Source organism: Chaetura pelagica, unplaced genomic scaffold (genome assembly GCF_000747805.2).
Source record: "Chaetura pelagica isolate M959 unplaced genomic scaffold, ChaPel_1.0 scaffold94, whole genome shotgun sequence".
NCBI classification, from domain to species: Eukaryota; Metazoa; Chordata; class Aves; order Apodiformes; family Apodidae; genus Chaetura; species Chaetura pelagica.
The window spans coordinates 727,355-743,532 of record NW_009952881.1 but is presented as its reverse complement, the minus strand read 5'-3'; the positions used below and the strand labels follow the sequence as shown (position 1 = coordinate 743,532).

Genomic DNA, 16,178 nt, shown 5'->3' with positions numbered 1-16,178 from the left:
TGTTTGATTTGTATTGTTAAATTAAAGAAAAATCTACTTGTCTTGCAACAAGCTTTTAAAAATAATTATTCTCAGAATCACCCTGTGTTTGCTCATCTTAGCAACTAATACAGTTCTTGCTGAGAAAATGCTCACCATAGCTGAAAAGCAGCATTACTTGTAAATTAAGAAACCAAAGATAAGCTATTATCATAAAATTCCAATCAGAATACAAATCTTCAATATCAAAGAGAGATTCTATAGATAAATGTATTATAAACACTCTGAATGTACTGTTTAAACACCAGTCTTGACATGTTGCTAAATGCCATGAACTTTCACAGTAAACTGCATACACGATTTTCAGAAAAGCTTTATCCTTCTGCGGATTTCAGCTCACTGTGGTAGCACATTGCACACCTGTTACTTTTGATGTTTGCAGCCTTATTTGTTTCAATGTGTCAATGTCATGAAGGGAAAGTGTAGGTCATATGAGCATTGTAGGCAGGAGGAAGTATTCCAGGTTACTTACCCCACCCATGTTCCAAGCTTTTGCTAGAGTTGCCTGTGCTTCTGCCAGCCTGCTGTCAATTAATATCTTGCCGTTTACAGCTAGTATTTCATCCCCCTTCACTATGCCTCCTGGTGAAAAGAGCAATATGGTATATACATTCGTGTAAGCAAAAAATATTCTGAGTCTTTTCTGTCCTGTATTTATGCAGTACTGAGTATAATGAAAAGTGTCTTCACTAGGTGTGAAGATATAGACAAGAAAGTTTGCTATAGGCAAAACCAAAAGGAATTTTTAGGCATGGAAAAGTCACAGTAATCTGATCATGACCGGTAAGAAACCAGTTCAATAATATTTTCTGTAGCAGCAGTTTGCCTGTCTGGATAATCCAACTATACAGTTCTGTAACAGGACTCTCCATCTCTCAGTATGCCTGCCACGGTTTCCCTCTATAATTCCACTGCTTTTGTCTCTCAGGTTTGCAGGCCAGGAATGAAGTGTAAATATTCCCATGAGAAAAGGCCTAGCAAGCTCTGAGATGGTAACAACCTTGAAGGTATAAACAGAGACAAGTTGATGTTCATGACACCAGCTGCTCTAAGGTGTTGTCAGCCTCAACTGTCAGCCACAGTGCAAGGAGCCACTTTGCAGCAGCATTCAAATTCCTTATTGTTACTCACCATGTTTGTCTGCAGCACCCCCTTCATAGATGGCAGACACAACTATCTTTCCAATGGGAGAATCAATTCCTCCCTCAACTGCAAGGTCTAATGATCCTTCCTATTAAAAAAGAGTTTTAGTACAGAAAAAAGGCTGTTAATCTTTGCTATCAACAGGAGCTTACACTTTCCTTCTTCCCAGTGAATGGGACTGTACATGTAATGCTTAGGTGAACCCTTTAAATATCAATCAAATATTATAGTATTTACCCTTTTAATTCGTAGTAGTCGTACATCTTTTCCCATAATCTGCTCAGGGGTAAACTATAAGAAGATAAAATTATTAGTCATTCCAACCTCAAAAACACAAAGCTATTATGCTGATCTATGTCGTTTATGGGAGGGACTTTTTCCTCCTCCAAAACAGTGTTAGAGGAAGATCAGAACAGCAGATCATATTTTCCTGTAAGAAAGATCCTTTTCAACATGACTAGAAAAGACAATTACACAAGCCCCAGCAAACCAACAAGCAAGACTCTTACCCCCTCCCAGCCCTCAAAATCAAGGATGTGTTTTTCTACTGTATTTCATATTAAACAGTAAGACATATTTGAATTCTCTTCTTACCATTGAAGATGGATCAAAATCTTCCAAATATTTCTGGAAGCCCTGAGAATAAAACAATACTCAATTGTAAAAACATCAGGCCCATGCACACACTCAATGCACAAATTCCATATTATTTATTAGTGACAGAACATGTAACTGTAAGCCATGAAAGAAGATGGTAAGTGGAGAAAGGCATAGAAAGACAGCTAATAGTCCCTCCTGACAGTCAGAAGATATTTCAAATCCTTATGACAGATCAGCAGTTTGAGCTGGTCACACTATGGAGAAGCTGTGAGGAACAGTTTACCACTCTGTGAGCTCCACAGTTCCTCTCTACACCTGACAGAACAGAAACAAATCTTCAAAGCCTCATGGGCAGCTATGTTCTGTCACATTCTTCTGAGCAATGTTTCTTGGGACTATGGCCATACTGGGCACCATCCAACACATCCAGCAACACTACTCCACAGTGTCTGGGTTGTAGGACTCTCTTACAGCCCCCTCCTGTCCTCCTTTCAATGAAGTTTCAGGGAGTTAGCTTCATATCACAAGCAAACACAGGACAACAGCTGATTTTCTTTTCATATGGTTCTGTGAAGGACTTAAAAGTTCTGGCAGGGAGTGTCTGAAATGGGGAAGATAATGTTGTAGTTGGGTAGAGCAGGATTTAAGCTTTGAGAGGACTCACGACTTCTTAAACTTCCTAAACCTAATGCACTATCCTTGTCAGACCAACTACACAGAAAAAGCAGAAGTTAGCTTTTCCGTGAATGCGAGAATCCCTGAGTCAGCAACCAGTAATCAATGGTGTTTGGGTAGTGGTTTCTTGAGAAGGATTAACAGTTTCCGGGTGAAACTGTATGGGTGATGCTGGTGATTGATAAAAACTCTGCACTTGACCATGCAACAGTGGTGCTGATGGCTGGCTTTCCTGCAGGCTGCCCCTCTCTTCACCTTTTCCCTGAGATCAGAATAACAACTTAGGCAAACCACATCCTCCTTATGTTTTTCTTCTGAGACAGAAGAAACATTTGTTAGGGTTGAAGCCTGGCTTTGTCTCCCCAGACTCCAGAAAGCTATATCTTCAGGACACAACTACAGAACCTTTGCTTACTGCCATAAGTGCGGTTGCTTTGGTGGTGGTGGTGGTTTTGGTGGGTTTTTTTTTAAGAAAATACATATTAAAAACATATTTTGGGAATAGAAATGAGAGTCCTTATTCACCGTTTAAATTAGTATGTTATAAAAATTATATTTGTTAACTGCTAACTTTGAGAAACTAAATAAATGGGAATTGGATCACAGACTTCAGCAAGGGTAGAATTTCATCCTGTGCAGGAAAAACCCAATAATTCTTTCATTGACAAAGTGTATTTTATTATTAATAGTTTTACTAAAATGGTAAGAAAACATTTTACAATGACAGCTACCTAAACAACTCATAGTTTGAATAGCTGAATTTGTATAGACCTTTGAAATAATGGCTGAACTAGATATCTATGCTCTTGGAGCAAGAAACAGAGAGGAAAGGACTCCAACCTCAGCCAAGTCACAAATACATTACGTGATCTGAAGTCATTGAACTCTTTGTCCCAGGTCACCCTCTTGAAAAACAGATGTTGCCCTTGAAGACAGTTTTCCTGGGAAAGTAATCTTTAAACAGGGAAAAAACCCTCTAAACCCCACAACAAAAAACCTGTAAGCAAAGAAGTGACACAATCCGGATCAAATAATACAGAAATACAGCTATGATACAATGAAGACACCTACTGAACTGTAACAAATCTTTCTGGAAATGGGCACCACAAGTTTGGAGAGCAGAATGCACACTCCATATCCCAACAGGGATACCAGCAACACTTCAGTGGAAACCACAGTACGAAGACTACCCTCCCACTATACAGGACATCTCAGGACCATTCTAATCCTTTCTTGATTTACAATGACATTCGTAGGACTGAACGTAAGTAGAATCTGGAACATTAAAATGCTTGATTACACTGAAACAATTATCTGTCTGGACTTCCAGATGAAAGGTGAGGTTACTACTTAAAGAAAAAAACAACCCCAAAACAAGACACAAGCACCTAAGCCAATGGTACTACTCACTTAAGTTTCTAGCATCAATAGTCAATAGTAATTGAGACTACACAATAGAACAAAATTTCCCAAAATCCACATTTGCTGATAACTTATCTGATTATGTATATAGAATATACTAACATTCAATGGCAACTGAACAATCTCAAAGTTTGATTTATGTCTCTCAAATCCAGTTTTCCCTTCTAGATGTGGATTGAAACTGATCAAAAGAAAAAAGTAATTCTTAATGGTTTACCACTGAGCTCACCACTGTGCACCAACACTTTCATGTAACATGGCAACACATCTAACTTGAAAGGTGTTTTGCACAGAAATGGGCACATTTTACAGCAGTAGAGAAGTTATGCACAATGTTCACTTCTTCAGGGAACCATCTGTTGAACCACTAGTCAACCAAAGAAGAAGAGATGAAAACTTTATCACTATTACAGAGGAAAGCAATAAAAGTAGAAATACAGCAGCAAAATCCTACAGAATGCAAAAAGGTTGTATGAATGGTGGCGGTGCTTTCCACGACCAGTTCCTCTAATTTTCTACCAATAAGTACATTATTATAACAGTTCTACTTGTTAAACTGAGAAAATACCTTTTTACTGACAGCATTGCAACTCAAGGCTAAAAGAAACAAGGAAATCTTAGAAATATATAAAGAAAAATAATTTGCCACTAACAGACCCATTAGAGTTCAACTACCTTAAAGACGGCAATATCCATGTAAGTAGTTAGATGGTTCAATCTGAAGTATTTACTATCATTTCATTCTTCATTTGTCTAGACTAGCAGGAGCCACAGGCACACACTGCAGGTTTACAAAGACTAGCAGTTTTCATGCACTAGGGCTGTCTTGCATCCTCAATTTTAGAAACTGAGCAACAGGATTAGAAAGGACAGTTTTAAACCTATGATCAGTCAAGACAAGAGGTACCACACATAACACAGAAAATGTTATTTTACTTGTTTTTTGTTAGATCTAAATGATGAATTGTAAACCACCATCCTTTTAAACATCTCGTGTGGCTGCAAAAGAAAGAAAATTGCCAAACCAGATATTAGCTTTTTGCTCTAAATAAGTATCACCTACTCACAAATAGTCTCACTGTTTTTTTTCTCTTCTAGGGACTGAATCATTGTTAGTGCTCATTCCTTATACTATTTCAAAATGAAAGAAGACACACAGTAAAATAGTACAGTAAAAGGAATACAAAGAGTAAAGATTCTAGAGAAACTACATTAACAATGCACATTTCCATACCACAAGATTTCTTACACATATTTTCCTGCAGAATCAGGCTTCAAATCTTGCAAACTATAGGAAAGCCTAAATATTCACTCTTTGTTACAGAAATGCTGCATCCAACCACAAAGGCCTAAGGGTGGAAAAATCTACAGTAGCAGCAAGTGTATCAAAGCCTTCTAACTCACACAACAGGATGTTTGTGAAAGCTGGGAAAGCAGAGACTAATGTTCATGTTGGTTTTGCTTCTCTAAAACCCCCTGAATCATAACAATCCCCTTCTCTGAGCCAAAATGTAATTAGCTTTGCCATGAGTGGATTCCAATTCACTCTAGTACAGCAGAGACAAACAGTTCACACTGATTTTTGACTCAGAGCAGCCCTCAGCATTCAAGACTACACTCAAGATTTAATCCTCACCCATCATTTTCCGATTTATAAGTGAAAACCATTTGATTTTCATGAACCATTAAAAGACCTAAGAAATCTGACCCGAATTAAGTTAATATGAAAAACTAAGTCATAACAGAGACTTCTCTGTTCTTATCTGGGCCAACTACCATCCAGATAACAGGAATGTTTTACCCACTCTAGCATGTTTATTTTATTATTTTCACAGATTTCACCTTCTTTACTAGTTAATTGCTTCAGTATAGGCTCAGTTTATTAGCTGTCTGAATCAAGTAAATCCATCATCCTCAGTTTCTAAAGTTTGGTACTTGGGACAGCTAAGTTCAGATAAAAACAAAGTAGAAACAAATATATGCATTATGTCATATCAAGACATAAAAACTGGAGTTCCATAAGGTGTGTGAATTCTAGTAAGACAAGAAATAGGGCAGCAAAAGATACTTTGCCTTTTAGTGAAGTATCGCCAGAGAAGCTGAACCAGTCCTGTATCTAGAACCACTGAATTAAATAAGAAACCCTCCCCCCTCAAACAAAAAACATTCTTTCCACATGAGATCCATTTCTGGAGACAGGCAGGTATTTCTCCTTGTCTGTTTTGTCATACACTGGCCTTTCCATTTTTTAACTAACAGAAGTAGCCTACCTCTCTACTTTGGTATCCACACACGTCTCACTTCACATACTACTGTGACTTGGCTGCAGCAAGGATGGAAACTCTTTAGTGCATTAAGTCATAAATTAAAGAGGTAAGAGGTCTACAAACTCAATTTATAGACTGATGTTTCTCTCAAAGTCTTATACTGCTTCCACTGAAACTGTGATCTTCCAACTGATATAAGGCAGTTTGGAAATGAAGATGATTGACATCTGTAACATTTTAGCACACTTGTGATTTGGAAAATGTGCATGCATAACAAATCACATGAAGTCTCCCTATGGAGGTGGATATTATTGCAAATTTCTCAAACCTATTGTAAGGAGTCAGGAGAAAAAAGAATAAATTTTAAATTTGTATGAAGACTATCTGATCCCCCATAAGGTCATTACCAATTTTGCAGACTACTTTATATTTGCACTCCAAGTATTTATTTTCAAAAGCTAGATTATATTAACTGCAAGGTTATGATTTTACTCTGTCCATTCCTGCCCCAAGGAATTTCATAGTGTTCAGAGATGCTGAATTACTAAACATAATAAAAACGAAAGCTCCAATGCATGCAACTGAGAAAAATATCTACAGGGATAGATATATATGTATACAGGGATCTGGAGGGATTGGAATTTATTTTTAGCTCATGGATGTGCCTTCTTTTAAGCAACTTACAAAATCTGCTTTCATTTATTATTTCAATTCAATTATAAATAAACACAACTAAGACTTTGGGAAAATTGGTTACTAAGTATCATTTAAATTTGTTCAAACTAGGAAAATCCAGGAACAAGAGTATCTAAATTATTAAAGCAGAAAACAACAAAAAAATCCATCATACATTAATGACAGCCAAGAATATTGTGCACATCATTTATTGCCAGATACAGCATAAGCTTGTAACTAGATAAATTAAATGCAAGTGTGATATTTTCTCCATCAATTGCAAAACTCACGTTTCAGTACACTGCCTTGCTCACATTAATGTATACACATGTCCACACATGCATATAACAGACAAAACGTTAAGTCATGATGACCCGAAGAACAAATACTACTAATAGGTCCACCAGCTATTTTAGATTAATTTTCAGGGCTGTAACTTGGGAGTTATCACTGTCAGAGAAGTATTATCTTTTTTTTTTCACTAAGCCTCAGCTCATTTTCCCTCATATACCCCAATTCCCAAAGATGCTACATGGTAGGTCCTAAAATATTCAGCCTAAGTTTTTTCTTCATTTATATTTGAAACAGAAATGGAAAATAATTAAGAAAAATAATCTGATAGTGTGTCAACTTTGCAGTAACACTGCATGGCCTAAGACACAAAACCACACCTTTTTTCTCTGGAAATGATGAGGTATATATCTACTTTTCAAATATAATAATTGCTACTCACAAAAGAATAATATAGTGTAATAATTCTTACTACTTTGTTCCTGACATAGTAATTAAGAATTTATAAAAGTAAAAACCAGCATATGAATAAATAAAAAAATAATTCCTACAGAGTCTAAGCTTTACAGTGCTCTGGAATTGTGCATCCCAGTACAACAATTGTCACTAACAGTGACTTTTAGATCATGGGGCCAGCGGGGTGGAAGAGAGAAAAATACCTTTTTGTACTTACCATTACTGATTGCTTGAAAATCTACATTCATTTTAGTTAGCAAAAAAGAAGCCAAGCATTGATGCTTTGAGGACAAGTCAACAACAAATCCCACAGTACTGTAAGACTTCAAAAAAGAACATTAAAAGGCTTACCAGGGCCTCTGATTTGATTGTTGGCCTGACCATAAAGTTTGGGTCAGGATGCAGCATGACTGGTTTAGAGACTATTGGTACCCCTGGATGTCGTTGGGTTGGTGGACTTGGAGCAAGTTGCTATGGGGTTAACGTAAAAAAAATTACAATTCAATGTAATTTGTGTAAATCTACAATTTCACCAAGATACCTCAATTCAAATAATTTATAGTTACGAACTTAACACCAGTAGTACAAGTGCTACAGAATTATTTTAACTAAGACTTAGAAATTTTTCTGAGCAAAACATACTTTGTCTAGCATCCAAATAGTAGCTCTTCCCCCTCAGCTCTAACTTCACTAGCAAGGTTATAGAAAAATCTCCTTCTTGATTTTGGTATTTATTCCATAAAGGCAATGTACTGAATGAGAAACTACAGGGAAAAAAAATGACTAAGGTTGAGTTTAAGAGCATAGCAGACCTGAAAGGAGATTTTAACTAATCTATAGTTGAACAGATCTTTTAAGATTAAATTCACCAGGCCTCCAGCAATTAGCTTTCCATAAAGAATTTCAGGTTACCTTATCTTGACTTAAAAGCAAGGGTTGGTCACAATAATTAGCTACTCTTGTCTCTACAGATACCCAAAGACACCTGAGACCTAATCATCCAGCACGTACTAACCCAACTGTACACTTCTTTCTTAGAATTGTCATTGACGTCAAGCATAGTTTTACTCAAGAGCTCAAAACTAAGCCCTGTGGGTTTAGTTTATGACTTAACCCCAGCAACTCTCAGCACACTTGTCAACGTTTCTCATAGGAAATGTGATGCATTCCAGATATCACTCATTTAGTACAAGCTGTATCCTCTGAAAGAACTTGAATTTCTTCCAGAAAATGGGCCAAGCCACTTTTTTTTTTTTTAAATAGTGGAATTTTGGTGTTAAGTTTTTTGTCTTTTTTTTAAAATTTTGTTATTAAGAAAAAAGTTTTGGAACTAGATCTTTCAAAGTCCCTGTGGATATCCCCCAACTAATGTTGATCTACATAGCAAAATATATTGTATTGTTAAGCCATCCTGTATCAAAATCAGTGCAAAGAGTTATCAACCAAATGTTGTTTTTTCTGAGAAGGGAGCTTGCTTCTTAGCATCCATTATATGTAAATACAGTTTGGTCCTGGCTCCTTGTATGTGTTGACAGAAAGAAGTATATGCTCCATGACATACAGAACACACAAATATGGACCTTACGTTGCTGAAGTGCTGAAGTATTAAGCTCTCAGAGCATTAGGAGTCGCTTACACTACTGGTATTGGGTACCTTGTAACACAGCGATGGATCCATGCACATGAATGTAAGTGCTGAATGTAAAAATAATTATCCATGTAGAGTCAAAAACTTAATATTTCCTTGACATTAGCAGTACATGGAAAGTTGATAAAACTACAGTCATTATTAGCAGCACATGACATACCAGTGGATTGCTTGAGACAGAAGATACTTTGCCCACGTGGGAGGTGTTCCTTACAACCTAAACAGTAACAGACTTAGTACCAGGTTCATATAAAGTATAGAGCCAATAATAATTTTGAGAAACAGATCAGTTTATACCAGATATTCTAATAGTCGGAATTTCTTCAAGCTGAATTTGAAATTAAACGATCTGGGGAAAAAGAAAACAGCAGCATAAAGAAGATTTACCAGTTTGAGTAATATTAGAAATTTATACTTATGGAACAACAAAAGTTGTCTTATTTTTGGCTCTAGCAGGCATAAACACAAGATCTTTAATCCCTGAAGTCAAGTAAATGCATCATTTCTGCTTATCTGTGGTGTTAAAAAACTTTTTTAAAAAGCAGCAGGGATATATTGTCCAGCTTCTGATTTTTCTTCCACTTCTGAAACCACATCAGGAAAACTGGGTTATCAACTTATAAACAAAGCAGCTTTGGCTCATTATTAATATTTTACTAAGAGCTTAGTTCTTTTCCAACATAGGCTAATTATAGTGAAAACTGATTTATTTTTGAAGGCTATGTTATTTTCTGTTGTTCTTACCTGACACAGTTTTCTTTAATTATTAACGTCTTTTCTCTAACATACCTAGCAGTGAAAAACAGCCAGAAACATACCAGAATACATAGGTTTGGGGTCATATCTAGTATAGCAGTTCCCATATTACTTCTTTTATCTGAATATGTTTTAAATTAGCATTATGAGAATGTATTTCTCTAAATGCTGGTATTTTGTAAACTTATGTCATTTCACTTATTTTTTATTTTGCCAATAACTTGGGAAACCTGCTATCCACAAGAGCATCCGACACCTCCATTTCAGTGGATCAAGCACAATCTTAGCTGTTCCAATATATAAAACACAAAGACTGAGCACTATCAGAGGTCTACTTAAGTTCATAAGGATAGATTCACAGTTCACATTAGAACAATTATTCAGATGGAAATAATTTGCCAGTTTCACCTGAGAAGTGCTTAATTTGCACATCCTTCCCCACCCCAACCAGAATCATGCAAACGTAAAGCCCAATACTTCCAAGTAAACATGCAAAAAACACATCAGAAACAAACAATGCAGTCAGTCAATTCATGCAGAAAACTGCGTAGGGAAGAAGTGACAGTGTAGGATCCTGCTATAGGATTCTGCTGTTTGAAACAAGTAAGAATCTTTTGCCACAAAAACAAGTACATGAATACCACTGCAGTGCTTAGCAAATGGAAATACGATGAAACAGCTGCCATTTCTCTCCTAAAGTGAGAGTATTTAAAATACTTTCAAAAACAATTTTAACTACACAGATGTTTTTCTCAAACCTAACCATGATTTAATCTGCTGTCTGCAATTTAAAAATACCTTTAAAGACTCAAGTGCAAATTGTATTTTTAACTGATACATTCTGCCCACGAATACTTGCATGTGGTAGTGTTACAACGTATGTAGGAAGAAGAGAGCAAAATCCTCTCAACTTAAATTTAAAAACAATTTTCAGTAATAATACTGCTGGATTGCATTCACTGCTATGAAACAATGAAATAATTCCTTTCCTTCTTTTAACATTGGATATGGCAGATGGTTAGATCCAGTGGATCAAGTGGGTAATGGAGCAGGGGAGGGAGGCCAGGCAGGGGAATGGTGAAGGCACATGCATCCAAACAGATCATGAGGTCACCTGGGAAGCTGGTGTTACTGCAAGGGCTGGACCTCTTGAAAGTGGAACATTTGGTGTAGGAAGTGGATGAGCTGATGATGCCGGAGTGACAGTGGGTGCTGGTGGAGGAGGCAGTGCCACATGTGGTTTAGGCTTGTCAACTTCATCTAAGTTTATATCATCAAGATCTGTGGTATGAAGCTGCAGGCCACCGGCAAAACGCCGCATGGATGTGGCAGAAGGAGAAGCGGAAGGACGTCCACTTGCCAACTGTGGGCAACAGAACAGAAATCTGCCTTTACAGTTCACTTGCCTGCAAAAGTTCTGAAAAAATTAATGGCAAATCCTAGAACATCACTCAGCCTAACTGCTTCTCCACAGGAAGCTCTTGGCTCCTCCCACACAAAAGACACACAAACATTTTCTCTGAAAGCCTTTTTAAAAGCACTCCTTGGGATTCCAGTTTAAAAAGAAGAAAAACCGAGTGCTGAGACAGTAAGTCTTGGCTGTTGGGGCAGAGGGGATGACACAAAAAAAATCCCAACTGCATGGACTCTTCAGAAGGTAAAATCACCAGACAAATCACAGATAACACAACTCTTGCCTCTCTCATGCTTATGAACAGAATGTAAGAATTGCTCCTTATAAGGGCAAGTATAAAAAAGTAAAGTAAATTAAGAGGGGCTCTGAAATTCCATGCCATTGAAAAACAGAAAGGTGCTAAAGTCTGGTATAAACTTAACCAGGCCTTAATACAATACAGGGAAGTAGGCTTAAGCAGCTATCAAAACAAAAAGTTTAGGGTACCATGCCATTCAGATCCTCAGGAGGTTACAGACCTTCTAACTTCTCCTAATCAACACCAGATGCACTGTGGGGCTAACAAACTCCAGAGTTTGAACATAAAGAACACCTCAGCCAAAAAATATGGTTGTGTGTGTGAAGGATTCTATATATGCTGTTGGAGTTGCTAACATTTCTTTTACTAGTGATCAAACGGAAGTATTTAAGGAAATCCAGTGGATAAACTTTCATTTTGTTATTTTGTAGATTCAGCTGAGGAAATATTAAAGAGAGGTGCTGTCACAGAATCACAGAATCATCAAGGTTGGGAAACAGCTTAAAGACAATCAAGTGCAACCGTCTGCCCTACAACCCCTAACCACTAAACCATCATGTCCACCTGTTTTTTTTAACACCTCCAGGGAACCCAGAGACACATGAATCTTGGTCTAGTAAAACAACACTTCCCTTAAAAGTGGGTTTCTTCGTTGATATTCTCTGGGATCTCCTAATCTGCCATCCTCAGGCTTTGGTACTAAAAATCAGGTATTTTCTTTAGCAGAGGTCAAGAAAACTTGACTGTTATCATACCCAAGTAGCAATTCAAGTTTGTAGTACTTGAATACTGTTCAGCTGCATTTATCCCTCAGAAGCATTCTGGTTTTGTGTTTTATGTGAGTTTAACTGCTTGAATACTTTTGTAGAAAAATTGTACTAGAATATTTATATATAATGTAATAGAAGAAATGATGGAGCAAATAGAACACAGAGTGCTTGCCTTAAATCAGGCTAAAACTCTGGAAATAAAACTGTTCTTTTAATCTGTAACTTTCCCCTCTTACTTTACAAAGTAAGGGGGGCAAAGATCTAGCAGGCCACAGGCAGTCAAATCTAGGTATTGGGAGAAAACTCAACATAATCATTCCATTTTCATGGAGATCTGCATGGAAGAGCTCCATGGATCTGAGCATGAGGCCATGAGGAACAAAAGACCAGCTGCTTTTTTCAGAGTTGCTCCACATTGACCTGAAGGATATTAATGCAAAATCTTTCCCCAAGGGTGCCCTTTTTCTTGGGGATCCTGGGGGAGTTCAGCAGATTGCAGTGTTCCTCATGAAAGCAGCTGTCCTTGGAAGACTGCCAGAATAGCAGGATGGTGGGAAAGTCTCACTCCACATCCAGAACCATCAGGATGTAAAGTATAATCCCTAAGTGCAACTCTCTTCATTTGAGGGAACTATTTAAAACACAAAACCAAACCCTATTATTTGGGAGTTTATCATTTTTTTGGCCATTTCCTTAACCTGTACTCCATGCAATACAAGGAAGCATCCAAAAGCTTATCATCACTAATGTTCCTATTTGCACAGGATGCTTAAACATTTAGCTGAGTATTCTTATCTCAGTTTTGTCATTGGTACCATGTCCCACAAGCACTTCATGAGACAATAAAATTGCTAAGGACAAAATAAAACTGGTTTATTGAAATAATTTTTAAAAATCCATAATATATAGGAACAGCAAATGCTATAGATTGTAATCCAATTACTGACATTTCTACCACCCCCTCTTAGAGTAAAGACTGAGAGGGAAAAATGAAGACAGATTTTTCTCTGGTAAAAAACTGTTGCTTTTGGGAGACAACTAGTGAGTTATTTAGAGATCATGCAATACATGGAAAAGTCAGGATTTTACCTCAGGAGATTCATTCTCCACAGAGGAAATCTGTTCTAACCGTGTCTGACAAAGTCTTTCCACCCAGTGCTGCACCTTTTCTGATTCTTCCAGGTCTTCTCGTTCTGTCTCAGATACCTTACCCATAACATTAGTGGATGAAAAAAGGTCATAGGAATAATTACAATACAATTATGTTTCAAAAGTAGGAAATTACATCTAAATTTGTTTTAAAACTAATTATGCTTTTGAGAATTATTTCTGATTTTGCTGTCTTTCATTAAATTCAACACTACACATGGACAGCCTTTAACTGCAGAGATATTCTCACTTGGGCAAAAACTGACTGTAGAAACAAGCTCACTTGGGAACCGAGTTTTGCAGTGCAACAGCAATTTTTTTAAACTTCATTATCTTTGACATAATTAAACAAGTGTCCCTGCTAAGATAATTCCATTAAACATTCCACTAAACAGCTCATTTTCTTTCAATATAATTTGCACTTGACAGGAGAACACAACATACCTCTTGCACAAGACGATTTATTTTCAGTTGTTTTTCTTTCTCCAACATTCCTTCTTTCTCTTTGGCAAGTTTTTGCTCAAACTCCATTTCCTTTTTATTCTTCTTCTGTTCACACAGACTGTCACTCTTTGACTTCTTTCTCTCTTTCCTTTTCTGGGTTGTTTTGGTGGTTTTTTGTTTTGTTTTAGTCAAACAGATTTTTACATCAGCTAAAAACACTGTAAACTTCAAGCTCAGTACATGAGTGTCTGCCTTGAAAATTAAATAACAGCCTTTGAGAGTATGGGGATGGCCTTCTAAAAGAAAATCTAAAGTCCATTCCCCCAGCAATTTGCAGAAAATTATACTTCATTTGGAGGGCCTGTGCATATTGATATAAGCTGGACAAGATCAGACAGTTCAACTTTTTTTGCTCCTCTGCAAAGTTACAATGTTAGGGCACACAGGCTGGCTATAAAACTTTGAATATTTAAATAGTTTTGTTTAGATTGTGATTTGCCATCTCTCTGTTCTCACATTTTTACAGTAATAGAAGACTACTTTCAGGTGACAGATGCTCATGTATAGGTAAATGTGAATATTCTATACCTAAAGTATCTTCATGCATATGTCCCAAAACCATCACTGCATGCTTTAATGCAACTGAAATAAGCAATTACAAAAGAAAGGCTTAGATCAGTGCAGAAACTGAATTGCTCCCAGGAAAGAACACTGCATCACAAAAATCAAATAGCTCCTACAAGCACTGGACAAAATCCACTCACTAGTAGAGAGTGAACTAATGCAGCACAAAGTAACTCTAAAATTGTACATGTAGAGTGCAACCAAAGGGGAAAACTACCGTCTTTTGGGATCTTCTGTTCCCCTTGTCTTCAAAATATACCCTGCTCCTTATTTCTACTTTAATGATGTCACATTCCTGCCAGCCTCTCCTGTTTACTGCTAGGGCCCATGCTCTCTTTTCATTAATCAAAAAGTGAAAAGGAGGAGTTCAGTTCTCCCTGTCACTTGGAACTTTGTACTGCTGAGTTCAGTGGGATGTTGTCCTTCCCTTCATGGTTAAGTGGTGGTGGTGTTGTTGGAAAAAAACATTTTTTTTAAAAATCAGTAATCAGAGACAAATATTTTTAAAAGGTTAAGTAAAAAAAAATAACTTTTCACACCCATGTTTTAACATAAACATAATTATGTTGGCATGTTTCATTCAAGGCTAATTAGTTTGTACCTGTAGAATAGTTGCTGATGCTATTTTTTCCTCTAATAAATTATAAGAGAAATTCAGTATTGTCTATTAAGCGTAACACCTGGCATGTCAACCTGCTAGGGATGTACATTCAAAAAACTACTGATTTTAAAGGCACATTAGCCAGTACAAAATGCCAGAGTGTTTCAGAATATGAACATATACCAGACAATCTTAGCTGTATTCCCTGCATTCAGCTACAACAGATGAATCACCCTTTCCATCCATTTTCCCCATGGATTCACTTCACTTCCTATTAAAAACATTTTTAGTACAGACGAAAATTTTGGTTTCCAAACAAAACAAAAAAGCAATTAGCAAATTGGAGTGTCAAGAGACTGAATTTTTCATAACATGTATTTATACTTGTCAGATAGAAGTCTTAAGTGTACTCACTTTCACACAAGTTACAGATCCATCATGATTTACAGTCACTAGCAGTACAAAATGGTATTGGAGTGTACTAGCATTTCCTAGTCTCTCATGCAGAGACCAGGCATTTCCTATACACACAGAAGGTTAAAGCAATAGTCCTAAACAGTGTCACAAATACTTAACCTGTCAGATACAATCCTGACCTCCTCAGAAACCTTGAGTTCTCAAGAGCTAGACAGAGGAACTCCACTTGACACTTCTACCCCAGTTAATTACCATCAGCCATCACAAAAAACCCCCAACACACCAAAACACACAAGCACAACTACAAAACCCCTTGAATATGGGTAATGCACACAGAAAGAAGTAAAAAAAAAAAAAGCAACAGCAGGAGAAACCTGTTATGTGAAATTCCAATAATTTGAAATTGCAATCCCTTAGCAGCAGCTCTGCAGACACAAGTGTTCTAGCAAGCTTAAAGTTTTTGCTCGTTCTGCTTAAAAGCCTTTTGCT

General features: G+C 37.0%; 1 protein-coding gene across 1 annotated transcript in view; it reads right to left on the bottom strand.

Moving 5' to 3' along the window:
• Window positions 1–16,178, bottom strand: part of USH1C (Usher syndrome 1C (autosomal recessive, severe)) — a 41,616-nt gene that overhangs the window by 1,092 nt on the left and 24,346 nt on the right. The window contains exons 16-24 of the mRNA XM_009995407.1: window positions 14,048–14,200; window positions 13,544–13,660; window positions 11,087–11,335; window positions 7,920–8,039; window positions 4,816–4,878; window positions 1,777–1,818; window positions 1,420–1,473; window positions 1,171–1,270; window positions 512–621 (exon numbers count right to left, since the gene is read on the bottom strand). Coding sequence (XP_009993709.1) covers window positions 512–621; window positions 1,171–1,270; window positions 1,420–1,473; window positions 1,777–1,818; window positions 4,816–4,878; window positions 7,920–8,039; window positions 11,087–11,335; window positions 13,544–13,660; window positions 14,048–14,200 — 1,008 coding nt within the window. The remainder of the gene's footprint in view (window positions 1–511; window positions 622–1,170; window positions 1,271–1,419; window positions 1,474–1,776; window positions 1,819–4,815; window positions 4,879–7,919; window positions 8,040–11,086; window positions 11,336–13,543; window positions 13,661–14,047; window positions 14,201–16,178) is intronic.